The 18,033-nt window shown below is 39.3% G+C and overlaps 1 protein-coding gene across 1 annotated transcript in view; it reads right to left on the bottom strand.

Moving 5' to 3' along the window:
* Nucleotides 1-5,317: 5,317 nt before the first annotated feature.
* Nucleotides 5,318-18,033, bottom strand: part of agmo (alkylglycerol monooxygenase) — a 47,506-nt gene continuing 34,790 nt past the window's right edge. Inside the window, exon 13 of the mRNA XM_026185128.1 lies at nucleotides 5,318-5,950. Within this exon, the coding sequence (XP_026040913.1) occupies nucleotides 5,867-5,950 (84 nt within the window). The 3' untranslated portion in view covers nucleotides 5,318-5,866. The remainder of the gene's footprint in view (nucleotides 5,951-18,033) is intronic.

Genomic DNA, 18,033 nt, shown 5'->3' with positions numbered 1-18,033 from the left:
CTGTTTCCACGGGAAGTTCGGTATTCCACAGTAGAGAAGGAGACCTTAGCAATCAAGTGGGCCCTGGACTCCTTCCGCTACTATCTACTGGGAAGAGACTTCACCTTGGAAACTGATCACAAAGCACTCCAGTGGCTTGAGCAGATGAAGGACACAAATGGGCGAATTACCCGCTGGTACCTGGCCTTACAGCCATTCCGATTCACTGTCCACCACGTACCAGGCAAGGAGAACCTTACTGCTGACTAGCTCTCTCGCTGTTCCAGCGAGAGCTCTGAAGAGGGGAGGTATGAGATGGCATGCCACACATGGTAAGCTCCACACCTCACCACCCGTTGATTCACTTTAGTTTAATTTACAGTCACTACTTTGAAATATTCTACTTATTGTTCAATATTGTTTCTTTATTAAATGTATTTATTTTTCCATCACACCTTCCAATGTTTATATGGCGTGCACACATATTAACCTTGCAATGTCAAAGTTCTGTTTTATGTTATGTTAATACATCTTTGTTTAAGTTACCTGGGGGTTGGCTTCTCCTCTTGTCTGGCAAAAGGTGTGGCAAAGGGCTGGGAGACCTGAAGTACCACTGACAGCTTAATTGGATTGCACCACATGCTTCATTGCCTGGGGGGTGTTTCATGTTTGTTTAATTGTTTTGTATTAGTTGGTTATACGGCAGCCATCTTGTTTTCCCCCATGTGTGTCATTTGGTTTAGCTAAACCAGTATTTAAGTTCCCATGTGTGTCATTTCAGCAGGTCAGTTTTTCATAGGTTTTGTTTGAGGTTTTGTTAATTATTATCTTGAGTTTAGTCTATTGAGTTGACCTCTTTTATTGGTCTGCCTGTTTAGGTTTTGGCTTTGTTAAATCTATTTTCATATTTTTGGGTCAATAAAACCCCCCTTGTTTTTTTTTTAAATTAAAACCACCTGTGTCCTTTATGCTTTACTGCTTGGTCCCTGACACCAAGGTAATGCCATCCAGAGTAAGAATCTGCTTAGATACCATATTTCTAAGATTTTCAGGACCGAGTACAATAACCTCAGTTTTATCTGAATTAAAAAGCAGAAAGTTTGCAGCCATCCAGTGTCTTATTCTGCTTTAAAAGATATAATTGATCATCTCAAAATCTCTGGTTCCCTACACGATATTCTTCCTTGTCGTTTCGTTAAGGAAGCTTTACATATTATTTGTCCTTGTATCTTATTTCTGCTGAATGCATCATTGTCATCAGGTTGTGTACCGTCTGTCTTTAAGCATGCTGTTGTGCAACCTATTATGAAAAAAAAATCTTGACCCTAATGGTCTCACTAACTACAGGCCCATCTCCAAACTCCCTTTTAATTCCAAAATATTTTGGAAAAGGTAGTTCTAAAACAACTTCAAGCCTTTTTAGATGCAAATGGTATTAATGAAAAGTTTCAGTCTAGTTTTAAACCTCGCCACAGCGCAGAGACAGCCTTACTTAGAGTTTTTAATGATCTTCTCTTAACTGTTGACTTTGGCTATTACTATGGTTACTTTGGCTATGACTTTGGCTTTGGTTTTAGTTTTACTTGACTTGACTGCTGTTTTTGACACGGTTAACCACAACATTCTTCTATCAAGATTGGAACATGTTGTTGGTCTCAAAGGTACGGTTTTAACTTGGTTTAAATCCTACCTCTCAGAGAGGTCGTTCTCTGTTGCTATGGGGCAACACTCCTCGGCTTCAGTGGGCTGGTTTAAATTGTGCAAATGTACTGTTTATAAGGTTGGAGAAACCTGCAGTCCGCTGGGACTGAAGAAGTCACTTGGATGAGTGGTTAAACGTTTCTCCCATTGAAAATCCTACATGCACATGAACAGAATCAACTTTTTTGGGATTTACTTACCTGGATGATTGAGCATGCATCAAGACATACAGTAATATGGCTAAGACACACTGAAGGAGAGCATGATCCCGTCTCTTCAGAAACTGGGCCACAGGACAGTATTCCAACATGATAACAACCCCAAACATGCTTTAATGAACTGAGGGTAAAGGTACTTGACTGGCCAAGCATGTCTCCAGACTTAAACCCTATTGACCATCTGTGAGGCACTCTCAAATGGAAGGTGGAGGAGCGCAAGGTCTCGAACATCCACCAGCTCCATGATGTCATCATGGAGGAGTGGAAGAGGATTCCAGTGGCAACCTGTGAAGCTCTAGTGAACTCCATGCCCAACAGAGTTGAGGCAGTGTTGAAAAATAATTGTTGCTGCACAAAATATTGACACTTTGGGCACAGTTTGGACATTTTCACTCACTTTGGTTGCCAGTGGTTTAGACATTGATGGCTGTATGTTGAGTTATTTTGAGGTGACAGTAAATTTATGCTGTTATACAAGCCGTACCCTCACTACTTTACATTGTATCAAAGTGCCAAATCTTTAATGTTGTCCCATGAAAAGATGGGAGGGGTGTAGTCACTTTTGTGAGATACTGTAGATTAGTAGTGACAAACCTCACTATGGTCATGTTTAGACTATTGAATGTTTACTAAAGAGGTGTGTGTCTGTCTGTCTTGTATTCAAATTCAAATTCAAATTTTATTTGTCACACACACACAACCATACACAGTATGACATGGGGGTGAAATGCTTGTAGCTGTACAATGCCCGACCATTAAATGACAGAAGAAAAGTTTTACAATATTTACAATTTACTACAAAAATTTACAAATTAACTTAGGAATTTACAGTAAAGAATGTGCAAATAGCAGAAGAGATTATAAAGATAAGGATTATAAATTATAGGAATTATAGGATTATAGGAAATGTGTGGTGGTGCGTGTGGTGACGTGTGTGAGAGTCCAGTCTTATAGTGACGTGTTTGGGAGAGTCCAGTCCTACACCTGGTTCAGGGCCCGAATAGCCTGGGGGAAGAAGCTCCTCCTCATTCTCTCTGTTTTGGCCTTAAGGGAGCGGAAGCGCTTCCCAGACCTCAACAGTGAGAAGAGTCCATTGTTGGGATGGGAGAGGTCCATCATAATCTTCCTAGCTTTGGACTTGCACCGCTTGGTGTAGATGGACAGCAGGTCAGGGAGCTCTGATTGAATGATGCGTTCTGCCGAGCGCACCACCCTTTGCAGATCTTGTCTGTCCTGCTTGGTGCTGTATGGCTGTATGTTGGTGTGTTTATGGTTGTGTATGTCTGTTGTGTATATTGATGTGTGTGTTTTTGGTATGGCTGTATGACTTCCATATGTTTATGTGGTAAATTGTAGCACTGGAGACATAGCATAAATTATGCTGAGTACAGAAGAAGACAAGAAGAGATGTGAAAGGTGACAAAGGGAATAAGGTGGTGCAGCCACCCAAGAACCATTTTGAGTGACTTAAGAAAAATAACAACATCAAAATCTTCATTGTTTTTTCGCCTGACTCGGCACAGCCATGGCGCGATGTTAGTGATGACAAGTCAGGAGCCTCCTGGAATAAACTTATCTTGGATTGGGAACAGGACCTTGTGTTGCACTAGGATCTCTTTGGGAAACCAGTCATTGAAACTGAAGTCCGTTCCTACAGGCTCCCAGCCACAGTTCTTCACCAGCTCTTTTTGTTTAAAGTGTTCAAATTTAGCCACAATTGGTCTGTTTCTGCGTGCATCAGCTCGTCAACCTCCCAAACAATGGACACGATGGAAGCTGATGTTTTTAACTACATATTCCGAAGTTTGAGGTGAGTCTGGATGAAATGACTCGCTGTTGTTTTGGGGTCCTCTTCTGCCTTCTCTGGTACTCATGAAAACACCAAGTTGTCCTTCATGTGGTGCTCGATGACAGTTTCTTAGATTAAAAAAAATAAATAAATTTCTTCTGAGGTCTGGGCCGTACCCTCAGTGAGGAATTTCACAGACCTGAATGTTTCCACCTGCTGCAGGCGTAATGCCTGAAAATCTTTATGGAGGATTTTGAGGATGGCCAGGCGTGCGTCAAAGATGGAAAGGGTTTTTTTTTTTTCTTTTTTTTGGATGGCAACATGTCCACTACGTTGCTGTTGTGTGATGAAGCTGGCTTTGTTTCGAATACAGTTACATTGTTACATGGTTTCGCAAAAACAACACACTCAAAATAGTGTCCAAGTGTCACGGTTTGTTTGGAATCATGTATGATTTTCGTTCCACTTCTCACGTGTACACCACTTTGTATTGGTCTTTCATGTGGAATTCCAATAAAATTGATTCATGTTTGTGTCTGTAATGTGACAAAATGTGGAAAAGTTCAAGGGGGCCGAATACTTTTGCAAGCCACTGTAATTCCTGTTGTTGCCTTAAAAGCCTTCAATGAATAATCTTGCAGAAAAAAACATTAGTAGCTAAAATGTTTTCAGTGGTGCGCCATGTTCAATGATGCAGAGATCTCACAGTCTCTCACGATACTCCAGCATCGCTCTCTTCACTTACCTGTCGCCCTTCCCTGCTCTCTCAGCTCTTAATCTAATCGAGCATCTGTGAGATCTGCTAGAGAAACAAGAACCATGGAGGCCCCCCAAATTTTTCAGCAATTAGAGCTACAGTAGCTGGTCTGTAAGATCACACCACATGGGCCAGCCTTTGCTCAACACGTGCTTCAGTGAGCCTTGGCTGCTCAAGACCCATTGCTGGTTTACCACTTTTTCTACCTTGGTCCCTTTGATAGATACTGACCACTGCAGACCAGGAACACCTCACAAGAGCTACCATTGTGGGGTAGCTCTGACCCTCTCATCTAACCATCACTATATGGCTCTTGTCAGACTCCCATACACTTACGCTTTTTCCTTTTTCTAATTTTTTCCTTTTTTCTAGCTTTTGCTCCTTCAGCTTTCATTCAACATTAATTTAAATGCACACTTTTCATTTGGATCACCAGATACTTTCATGACTCTGGCTTTAAGGTGACTTATGAAGCTTAAGCAGCAGCCAGATGAAAAAAAAAAATTGAATTTCCATGCCGAAAATGTTGTACTGATGTGGGGTTTTTTTGTCTTTTAAATCAAACAAGCACTCCGATAAGGTGGTTGCTTTCTTTGATCAGGCTTGTTTTCCTTTACTCAACCTCAAGCTTTTGATAAATGCCTTAATGTTAAAAGGCTGAGCAGGTGTCTCTTGAGAACAAGATGTTTGATTGAAAAGAAACCAACTATGAGTGATGACAGCACCATCTGCTGTGGACTGTTTGTCACTCCCACACAAGATCTGGAGGTTGGGAAGAATAATTCACATGACTAATCTGATGTTTCAAAACTAAGTTGAATCTGACAAGCTGCACACCCTCTAGAATCTTTAAGACATTAAAGGAGTCTTACATAAGGCAAAAAATTACAATGCTTTATTTAATTGAGCAAAGAAAAAAAAACACTGTGCAATGTTGTGCAAAAAACTGAAACTCAGATGCAAGATTAACATTCATCAATGAGAACATTTGTTTTAAAAAAGTATATATAGTTGCATAGTAACTGATGTGAAACAACAGAAAATAAACGTGACTATTTTGAAATTAAGCGAGTTAGTTACTGCAGCACCACTTGAACACATTTTAAGCAAACGCAAAAAATATGACTTCATTAAACAGAACGAGTTGTTTTGGAGAACAAAAACATATGGTGAGCACCTTGCCTTGGGTTGTGACAGTTTTACATGACAAAAACCTTTAAGATGAACCTTGAAGTTACTTATAAAATTTTGTAAAAATTAATCAAGCAAAAAATAGTTTTATCTTGAACATATAGATATCAGTACTACATAAAGTGATGCACAGTGTTTAAAATGATTAAAATCATGATAATATGGAAATTATTTCAGCAATGACAATGCCAAAGGTTTTCCATCCATCACTTTGTGCCATCTTCAGCTGGATCAGTTAGCCTTCTTCTTGATGCCGAGCAGCTGAGAGACGATGCTGTGCAGAGCCCAGTACAGCAGAGAGAGGGAGACAAAGGCCTGGACAAGTTTGACAGAGGTGGTTAGGATCAGAAGACTCGAGTTGATCCATTTCATTCAAAATGACAACTACCGCAGTTTGTTAATACTTGTGTTAAGATTACCATTACCACCAACATTACTGGGAGATAAAATTAAAAAACAAACTAAAAATCTAAAAACTTGCAACTGCAGCGCTGTGCTATCAAAATCACAGTGAAATCTGTTCAAACTTTGACTAGAAAACAACTCTGTAAAACTTCCTGAGCTCACAGTCTGACTTTCTATTTACATAAATGGATGTAACAAATGATTTAGGGAGATTATGTCATTGATCAATTTTTTTAAATTGTGAACTATTGATATGGTCGCACTTTCAGGCCACAAGACTGCAAAGCTTGTTGCAAAACAACTCCATTGTTATGATTAATATCATGTAAGACTAAGAAAATGTTTACATTTGATAACTTTCGCATTCAAATTTGATTAACAATTGTGCCCAACAGAACTCTTGTGCCTCAAAGAACAGCAACATTTTACGTGACTGGGATCAAGATGTGGTTATCGCTAGTGGATGGATTGAGTTTATGTATACAAGTTATAGGGCATGATGGTCTTGGAATGAAAACTAATTTATTTGTAATATAGTGGTAATACAATTTTATAGGTGCTTGACAATATACAGACAATATGTTGTATGTTATGTAAATGTTTTCTTCATTTGGTTTATAAGCTACAAAAAAAAGTCTCCTCCACTTAGAACTATTTGAGCACTGAAAGTACTATAAGCTGTATATTTGCTCACTTTTGTATGTATACATGCTCTTTAATTTACAAAGCTTAAGTGTAGCCTATAAAATGTTGTGCTGTCACAAGAGTTAAAAAAATAGATAAAAAAAAACATTTCTATTACAACATGATGTTAAACTGTGAAAGCAATGCTGCAACTGAAAGAAAACAGACACCTCAGATGCAGCCAGTCTCAGGATGATGCAGAAAGTAGGCTTAGAGGTTAAGAAGCAGGGCTTCTCCCCCGATGCTCTCACAACAGGGTCACAAGGGTCACAGCCATAGGGAACCTTGCTATTCAGAGAGAACGAAGGGGGGCTTTGCCCAAAACAGCCCTTGCCTCCACTCCTCACTGGGTTCTGGCTCATAAACTGCATCCTACATTACAACTCAAGCCAAAATCAGACCGTTGTCCATCATAGGCAAAAAAGGCCAATAGGGAAAAAAAAGCCCAATTTCTTCCTGGACACGACAGCTGTTCTCCTCAGAGACAGAGAGAGGACGTACAGCACAGACCTCTCTCTGCTTTTCCACCTCTCGCTACCTGCTCTGAGAACAGCCTCCCTGCTGAATGAACCACTGGATGAAACAAAAGCAAAGAAGGAACTCGGAATGTGATGATAGAATCAAACCAAAGTCTCATTCATTTTTCAAATGACGTTGATTGTAACACTGAACACCAGTACTTATATACACTTAAAAAAAAAAAAAAATCACAAGTGTGTGTGTGTGTGTATGTATGTATATGTACATATATATATATATATATTTTACAAGTGCCTATGGGAAGCAGTATAAAAGAAAATAGATTTGAAGGGAAGGTATCAAACTTTTTCCACACTACATTTAATTGGCAGCTACACCACCAAGGGTTTTCTACAAAACGTGTTTTGACACAAACAGATTAAACCATCTAATAGTATATAAAGTAGATAAAAATACCTGTAGTTTTGCCATCTAACATTAAAATGCTGCTGATACATTTATGAGTAGTACTACTGAAATAAAAACATACCTACATTCATACAAACAACTTTGAATTGAATGATTTACTCTGGAGAACATTTGTAAAGAAGGGTATTATAATTTTTTTAAGAACCTAAGACTAACTTTTTATAATGCACTGGTAATATTAGTTCTATTTAGTTCATTAAAACGTAATTAAGAGAAATAATTGGTCACTGACTCAAAAAAATAATAATAATGAAGTGTTACTGTTAATTATAATATCTATCTTCATAAAGTTGAGTAACTGATAAAAATATCTGAATGTAAGTCAGAGGAAAACCTCCTTGAAACTGCAGATACTTATTTTTAATGTGAGCATTTTGATCAGCGTAGTTCACCTCGGATATACAAACACTGATCAGCTGTCTGGTAAGATTAGCAAAACAGGAACACAACACACATTTTGGTAAGTTGTAAGAAAACACTTTCTGATAACAACACTTCAGCAAAAAATAAAATAAAAATAAATTTACTGCTACATTTATTAAGTAAAAGACAAAAACATGCTATAGACAAACTATCACTAAGTGAGATGTTTTCAGTTAGGTTCAGTGTGTTTTTGATAAGGCTTGAGAATCATGTAGAAACTCAAATTTTAAATCAGCGATCTGCCTCTGCAAAATATTGGGTAGAGGTATTTCAATAGTTTCAACAACTCCCAGAAGGAAAAACAGATGGAAGATTACAAATCCGTAAAGCTGCATTGTGTTTGTCTAAGATGGATTGAGATCGAGAGCAGTATGCAGAATTGGCAGAACCTCGCAAATCACATTTCACTCAAACTAAGGACCGAAACATGACAGAGGTTTCTATCAAAGCCGCATGTTGAGGGCACCAATTTTTCCCTGTTCCCATCTCTCCGTTTGAGCCACTATGCTACATGTATATAGAGTCTGTAGGAAATCCATGTGGGACAGATTACATAGTGGAAGGAAGCAGGTTTGATCATCTACAAATAAGCACTACGGCCAGACACCACTGACTCCCAAAGTAGACATCTCAGCAGATCGACTCACACTCACTCAGTTTGGGGCAGAAAGCACTTAGTTAAGGGTAGTGCTTCAAGGAGCCACTAACATGTGGTTCTGTAGGTTTTTTCTTGTTTCTTTGTTTACCTTTGCTTATTCCATTTCAATACCAGTCTGGTTAGAAAGTAGTCACGCTCCAAGCTCCACTAAGAAATTGATGCACACCACATGTTTTGCTCAAAAGCAGCTCAGTTACTTCAAGATGCCAGTTTATTAGATACCAAAAAATAGTCTAGTAATACTCTATCGTAGTCGAATATGTTATGTAGTATAGTGGTAATGTTTAAATATTCTTAATAAGGATGCTCAGCTGTAGTTTCTGATTTGTATAAACTGCACCGTGTTACAAAAATAGACATTTGTCATGTCATGTTTTTGTTTACCTAAATTATCAATGAGATCAGATAAATAATAAAAATGCATCTCCCTGAAATGTAACTGCATTCATTGAAAAACTGTTTTCTTCACTTGGCTAAGCTAGAACTTGTTTTTGGCAATAGCTTAAAAATTCAAAAACTACAAAACTAAAATAGGGATGAAATGAAGCATGGCGGCTCTTTGTATAAATTTCAAGTCTGCATAAACATATAGATTAGTTGACATCTAAAGACTTGCAACACCTATTGTGTGTCTCTTTCAAGCTACATTTAATCACGATTAACCAACTTTACTGTAAGTAAACAATTATCTCTGCCTGGATAACATTTTAGTGCTTTACTCTCAGTGAAATGTCGCTTCAATGTGACCAGTTCCCACACATGTATTGGCCTTGAGAACCACACTCATCCAACACCATATTGAGCTGGGTCATTTTGGGTGCCGCTGATGGATATTAAGCATGAAGGAGACATTAGACACCCCAGGGTGCGCCTTAGTGTCCTCTAACAATAACAGTAACAACCTTCCAGCCTTCAGTGGGTTAACATGGCGGAGTCTTGCTGTTCTCCAATGCAGCTGCACTCGTGATTGAAATGAAAACAAGGCAGAATGGCTGCTGTCAGACGTGTGATATATGACCTGTAATGGGATGTTTCCAGAGCTCCCTCTCCATATGGCTGCCTACAGTCCACCAGACCTGGACTGAACTGCATCGGAAAATTATTCGGAGCTTTTTTTGTTTGAAACTGCCTGTGTGGGTGTAGCGTGCTACATCAGGACATTGCTGAACTGGTGAAAATAAACTATATAAAATTCTTGTTAATAATCCAAACGCCACATTTCTAAAGACTTGAGAGAAATGAAATTACAGTTTGCATTCTGTTTGATTTGTTATAACAATTTGGTTAATTTTAAGTTTATATAGCAACTCTGTGCTGCTTGCCACGTACCAGCGCTCTAACGCAACTACGCCACATTTGATAGCATTTGTTAATAAACAGAAATGCAGACACAGGTGTCTGATTAGTTCACTGGTGAGGTGTTAATTACTGGAGGTTCATGTAGTGTTAAAAATTATTAACATGAGTTTCAGATTGACACGAACACCCACTAAGATCAGAAAAAGCATCTTGAAGAGTCTGAATATTGTTACACGAATTTCTGCATTCTTTACTTCAAACAAAAACATGGGAGAAATTAAGTTTCGGGGGTTTTGGCAAGAAAGATTTTATAAATTGTGCAAATTTATGTACTGCATTTTATTTTTAAATACATGTATATAAAATATACACATTAGATTAGATTAGATAGAACTTTATTAATCCCTCGGGTGGGTTCCTCTGGGAAATTCGATTTCCAAAAAAGCACAGCACCGACAGAAGTTACAGAATATTTTTATTTATATATATATATATGTATATATATATATATATATATATATATATATATATATATATATATATATATATATATATATATATATATACACACACACACAAAAGGTATTGCACAGTGAGGTGAAGAGGCACTACAGCTTAGTTGTTCCCCCCTCCTTTGTCCTCCTGTTTCCCCTCCCTCTCCCCTCCAGGGAGGAGTTAAACAGTCTGATGGCGTGTGGGACAAAGGAGTTTTTAAGTCTGTTAGTTCTTGTCTTTGGGAGAAGCAACCTGTCACTGAACAGACTCTTCTGATTGTTTATGGCCGTGTGCAGAGGATGCCTGGCATTGTCCATAATGTCCATCAGTTTCTTTAATGTCCTTTTCTCTGCCACTGTCACCAGAGTGCACATATTATACACATACACAATATTATAGATTTTAGCCTGTCTTATATAAACTTTTATCAAGGGGAAATAGTCACTTGCTCACATGGTGTGGAATGATGCAAATTAACAGTGACCTTTAACCATTAAAAATTCTGGTGGGACTATTCTGGGACTAGGAAAAACGTTCAAAGTTGCTCTCACATGGGTTCAATTAGCCCACAGGTTTTGTATACAGTTCATAAGTACCTTTACCAAATATATGAGTAATAAAACTAATTAAAATGCCAAACATTGACGTCTTTATAATCCCCCCCCCCCGGTTACTCTTTCATATCCTCTTGTTTAAGATCATCCACTTAGTTCCAGTGTTTTTGCATTTTGTCATCTCCGTGTTATCTGATTTTTGTTTTAATTATCCATTTCTTTTAACACCAAATCTTTTTTTCTATTAATATTTACACACTTTCCATTACAGCTTTAACATAATTTTACAGTTGTAGTAGTGCGTTTACTCTGTACATACTTGCGGTAAATAATAGTTGAAGTTTGAAATTTACACTTGGAAGTTAACTAATCACCATTTTCATCTACAGAAGTATGGACACATGAGCATAGGTAGCTTTTTGTGCACAGTCCCACACAAGTACACCTGCACATATACACAAAACATGTGTACAGAGAGAGAGAGGGAGAGAGAGAGACACACACACACACACACACACACACACACACACACACACACACACACACACACACACACGACTTCCTGTCTGTTCATTATGAGCAGATATACAGTCTCTGTGCTGGTTGTTTGAGCAGACTCAGGAAGGATACGCCGAGCAGTTTAACGTCCCACCAGAGAATGAGTGTAGTGCCTACTCTGTAGCGCTGCCATGAGAAATATCGCCGTTACGCTCCCACGCACACACAACACAGCCAGACAAAACACATGTGAAACAGTAGTGGCTGCATGGCGAAGTGTAGCAAAACACAAAGTGGCCTGATGATATGCTAGTTTAGAGTGATACAGTTGTTTAGAAGTTTTACTTTACACATCTGGAGAGCTGCAGTCATCTACCATGTGTCTCTTCGAAGGTCACATGTAAGGTCAGCTACAACTCATCCAGACCACTATGCCTCATTGAGACCATACGAGAAAACCCAGAGGACACCAGCTTTCATATCTCTTCAGCACACTTCAGAGTCCAGCAGCCTGGCACCGCTTCAGCCTCAATAAGAGAAGAAGTCATCACCTCAGTATTAACCGTGGTTCCCTGGGTGGCCAGATTGGCTGGTTAATTGCTAAAGAGCACACTAACCAGCAGGAAAGCAGAAGGCGAGCTATTTGGCAAAACTCCAGAAAAGGAAATGAAAGCAAAAACAGTGTATGGAGCAGACAGGAGGTTATGCTCTTGCAAAATGAAGCCCCCGTTTGTATTTTTATGAAGCCGAGAGAAGATGTTTGGGTCCACTGTGGATTAGCTCAATACATTCCTCTAAGAAGAAGTACACATGAATGAGCCTCCAAGGGCCTCTAAGACGTGTATCTTTACCCTGATTTCTATAATCCACCCACTGACATTTATAAAAATTAAAACAGTCTCTGTTGTACATTCCTACTGTGGAGTTTGGTGCCAAGTGCATCTCTACAGGCCTGAGCCAAACCACTGGTACAGCAGCAAAACTTCTCTACAAATATCTACAGCCCAGTTTAAGTTTATTTAACTATGGCAATCTGAAACAAAAATCAGACCTCTTCAAAAGAACACGTAAATCAGCAGCACAGATAACATTAAGGAATTTGGCAGCAATATGAAAGAAGGACACAAATCTACCACGAGCCAGTAAGACACGTCCGTGCAAAGATGATAATTTGGTTTTCATAAGCAAAAATGAAGCTTTAGCTTCTGCAGAGGAAGAAGTCCATCATTTTAGGAAAGTATTAGTGAGTTTGGTCACCTTTGCAAGTAAGTCACTGTCTCAGAGCTTCAAGACCTTCGTCTTTACAGAGAAGGATTTGTCCAACAAAAACTATCTAAGAATGATAAGTGGCCTTGTTATGGCTACTGCTGAGACCTTGGCAAAGCAGTAGACAGACTTCAGGTCCTGTATTAGGTCTTTTCTGTACACAGCAACTGCTGAATTTCTTAAGGACATAACTTTCTGATACCGTTTATGTGCTGTACATTTTTTAAGACACGTCACTGTCTTTCTCCTCCATTTGCCCAATTTCCTCATGTTCTTAAAGGACACGCTGCACATCACATAACGACACGCCAAGTTTTCATCTAAATAGCTCTTTGGGAATCATCACGCTGTTGAAAAAATGCTATTTTACGACTGCCCAACTGTTATCTTTGGCAAATGTGATGTAGCAACAGCCTTAAGATAAAATTGGAAATTTGTTTGAGTTAGGTGCCTTTTTATGTTTGAATGAAAAATAAAAAAAAAAATCCCTTGAAAATGATCGAGTACAAGGAGCTGACTGGAGTTAGGGAGCAGCTAGTATCCAAAGAAAAGTTGAAAGACAGTCACAAAAAATATACTGTATTATTATTATTATTATTATATTTATTATCATCTTCATCATTAAAGTATGGCTCATTGAAAGGAACAAGATTTTGGTTGGTTTTTGTTACTATGAACCACATTATCAACAAGCTGCTGCACACAGTCAGCATTGCCTGTGTAGTGCAATGTGTCACATTTTGAGTGGCCAAAACCAGGTCCATGTCAATTATATGATTGTAAAAGTGCAGGTGCATGCTTGAATGTTTGGACCCCAGCATGAGAAACATGTGGCAGGTGTTAAAATGTGGATTGGAGATTTTGGCTTTAAGTGGTAGATAAGGACTCAAACAAAGTCTGAAAGTTCCACATGAAGTTCCAAGAAGAAAAATGCTGTTGGCAAACAGACCTTTTTGTTTTTTAAAACACCTTTTTAATTGTCAGGGTAGAAAATATTAATTGAGCCTCAGTTCATGCAGTTTGTTTTGTGACCGGACAGCAGAGAATGTGCTTATTGTGGTCACTTCTCTGATAGCAGCCACTCAAACTTTTACAGCCTCAGATTTGAAGACTTTCCAAACTTGAAACCCCCCCACTGCTCACAAATCCTGGCAGAAGGAGACATTTTCCAGCTCACTTCAGGCAAAAAGCTGTAGCTTGAACTACTAAGGAAAAAAATACACCACAAAGAATTTTACTACAAAATCAGACGTGTGATTGTTAGCCAGTAATCCAATGAACGTAGCCTCGAAAGAGAGATTAATAAACTGAGTCCTGAGTGATGAAAGCTTGCACTGCGATAAAGATAGCTAAATTAATATGCTAAGCCTTCATTCAGCACTATCGAAACATTTTACAGTATAAAACTTTAATTTATTCTGAACTTTAAACCTTTTATAATTTGTAATGTTTTGAATTTGCGAGCAGACTTCTTTGGAAACCGGCATTCAAGTTCTCTGAAAGCAGCTTTCGGTGCCTTTTAGAATAGAGAGAAACCACGTGCACACACCAGAAGAGCTTTTGTCAGGTTCAGTCAGGTTCACACGCTGGCTCGGAAGCTATATCACAAACTGAATGACCCATGAATTAAAGCACAAATAGGAATACAAATTTAAAAGAAAGCCACTGTAGACCAGAAAACCTGATACCGCAAAAGCCAAACTAAATATTCCTAGAAATCTCCCAAAGGTCCACTTTCTGTTAGATTTCCATAACTTTACCTGGCAAGTGGTTTGACAACATAAACCAAGTGGTTACTCTTTGACGGGCACGATCCCCTGCACATTGAGTGATAATATTTCACACTGTGTATGCTCGACCACCCCGCTGTTTACTCCAATGGAACAGTCCTACCCAGCATTTCTCTTTCAAATCCCTCCATTTTCTCTCTGGGAGGAGATTTCCTTTCCTTTTCCATTCCTGCGAGCTCTCAGATGATGTCATGCTCGCAGAGTTTCCACAGGCCCAAACAAGCCTGTTAACCTCAGCACTGCCTCTTGCCACCACACATTCCTGCTTCAAAAGAAGAGACCGCTAACCCCTCGCACCTGAGTTTTGTCCAGTGGAAACAACACAGCGACCTCTCACCGCCGACTGCCTTATCTGCTCACTCATGGCTGGGATGGTGGGAAAGCCGGGGTGTGAGCTGTAATTTTTAAAGACAAGTATGGTGATTTGTTGAAGATAAAGCGAATGTGTGTTGAGGCGAAGCCTTTGTGTTTGACATGAACTTAATAATATTGTTGTGACCTCTTCATTTAGCTGTGGAGCACCTCATCTTCCCGTTTAGTCTGACAGAAAAGGGATCTGAGAGATTGGTAAGTGGTATCAGCAGGAGAACGGAGAGTGAAAATCCTAAAGGGTTTAAAACATTTTTTACATGTATACGTTTTGGAATCAAAGGCATTACACAGATTTATTTTTCCTTCAAGAGTCAAACCCGCATGAGCTAATAAACTACTTAAATTCTTTTATTACAAGGAAACCATTCAGTCACTGTAAATGAAAAGAAAAGCAGACCATAATAAAAGCATCTCTGGCTTTTTTAAATTATTTTAGTTGGATGCCTTTTTAAAATTTTACATCCATCTGCAGCTATCAAGAATAATGGAGGGGGGGGGGGGGGGGGGGGGGGGAACGAATTGTAAACAAAGTTGTTGTTTTTCTTTATTTCTTAGTAAAACCAAAAAACTGGTTTGAGCCTGGCAGGTGAATTTTTATGAGCTCTCCTCTTGAATTGCTGTTAGTGGTCTTTGAGAGAATAGTTGCATAATTACTCTGGGATACAGAGTGTCTACGATCTGCTCTGTGGCCTGTTTTCTTGTGCCTTCAGGCAAAACCAGAGGCCCACACAGCATAAAACCATGTGTTACATCACAGTGCAAATGCCCCACCCACCCAGCCACACTGCAAACACAGAAATATAGGTGACGCAAAGGGTAAAAGAATAAAACAAAATGTTTGAGGTCAAACATGGGCAAAAATATAGCTTTTAGGTGATGACATCCTCAACTGCACAACGTTGTGGTTAAATCGATTAAATGTTTAGTTATTTAGAATCAAATTACTGATTTAAAGAAATGTTTATTTAAATCAATTTTTAAGCATAAATTACATATTCTCCAATTGCCACGGTTAGCTGCCTTTACGAGGTGTAAGGAGGTCCGCCCGAACAAAAGCTTAAAAAAGAAAAATAACATTTTAACTTGACCCGTCTCCTTGTGCACCCCTGCACTGCGGCTATTTTTATTTCACCCTGAGAAAGTCTCATTTTGACCTCTTCAACTCGCACACCCCCATGCACGCCCAAACTTGCCCACTGCATCAAAACAGAGACTCTTTAGCTTATGTTTCAGTGTGGAGAATGGGAAATAATCGGAAGAAAAATCTGGTTTGTAGTGCTGGTTAGCAAAGGTTGTGTTGGTGTGACCAGAAAACCCAGAAGTGCGCTGTGACCAGTGTACAGTTATTCATAGCCTTCTTAAATAAATGTCACTCATTTCAAACCTAAATGATTAAACTGTGCAGCCACAGCACAACAGGCTTTGTTTATTTAGATGTTTTAAAATTGTCTATCATGCATGCAAATCTGATAAGCTATCCAAGCTGACATTAATGTATAAATGATTTCTTAAACTCAGTATGTTGCGCACAATAAAGTGCTTAAATATTGACTGTAATTTAAACTTCTATTCTTCTATAGTTTGTGCACCAGAAAGACACAGATTATATTTATAAGCTGCAATATTTTGTGGTATGTATATGTAATTAAAATTGTATTTAAATGACATAAATTAAAGCAAATTAAAGCTAACAGCACACACAAATACAAATAAATATTACATGCACAGAGAGCTAAAGCTTCCATCAGCCCTGGTTACCAGCTTAGTCTCCTCTGAAGCAGTGAGGCCGTCATGTGAGCCGCACAGACGTGGGTTTGGGCGGGCGAGTGGGCGGCTGGGAGCAAGAGGCAGCCCTGGTTTACAGGTCAAGCCTGCAGCTTTACAAGGGAAATCTCCAGAGCCACTATAAATACCACTGTGAGTTTTAAGGGTGCAGTATATCACACCACTGGTTTTGAAGGACCACAAACCGACCTAGTTTTTTTTGTTGTACTTCCCCCTCCCCCTCTCTCAAATGTACAGTGAGTCTGAAGACAATTAAATGGGAATTTACCCCTTTTACATTTCGAGTGACTGTTAATTGATTGGCTCGACTTCAAAACAAGCCCTCCCTCTGTAACAAAGAGCCCGCCGTTCGCCTCACGCGTCAGATCCATATATCACTTGAGTACCTTAAAGTCTGGGGGTGGTTCAACCATATTCCCCTTTGCTGTATTTCTGAACAAAGGGCACAAACATGTCAGGAACCATTTCAAGTAAATTGTGAGGATTTTCAATGAGCCCCACCTGCAAGCAAGACATTCATTCAGCTCAAACTGATGTACTATGACTTGAAATGAGGCCTAATGATTTGCTTAAGGAAACGGCTGCATAAAACTTACAGCCCTGTCAAAGTGACACAGCCGTGCAGCATGTGCAGCATAAATCACCCCGTTTCGTTGCTCTCGAGGTGATTGGTTACGCGCTTCATTTTAGATGAATTATTATTCATTCAGTTTTATTTCATTTTATGGTGAGAAAAAGAAAAGGTTGGAGAGCCTCGGGTTGTCATTTGAACACCTGAGCGCCACAGATGTGCAGTCAGAGGACATAAAAGCAGCGATTGCAAATCTCACGTGCAAATCTCATCAGCCAGCGCTAGTTAGCAGCAGACGACGTTAATTGGTTCCAGAAGTGTTGCTCTCATTCACACTAGCTGAGACGGCAAGCGGTGAGCGGAGGCAGAAAGCGGGAGGACAAAAAAAAAAAAAAAAAAAAAAAGCTGCAAGGGAGGGCAAGTAATGAGAGGTCAGCCGCCTTACAGTTGAGCTGCCAGAGCCAGAAAGGCACGCCAATTTTATGGTCAATTGGGCGACGCATCTGGACTCATAGATCACAGGGCTGCGAGGCTGGACTTAGCACCCAGCTCACACATTTCACACACACAACACAGACCACACAACACACACAATTACAGGCAAACAGGCTAGACACACACAAACCGAAGAAACACGATACATGAGGCAT

The sequence above is a fragment of the Astatotilapia calliptera genome, chromosome 11 (genome assembly GCF_900246225.1).
Source record: "Astatotilapia calliptera chromosome 11, fAstCal1.2, whole genome shotgun sequence".
Taxonomy (NCBI): Eukaryota; Metazoa; Chordata; class Actinopteri; order Cichliformes; family Cichlidae; genus Astatotilapia; species Astatotilapia calliptera.
Note: the sequence above shows the minus strand (reverse complement) of the source record. Positions and strands in the feature narration are given on the sequence as shown.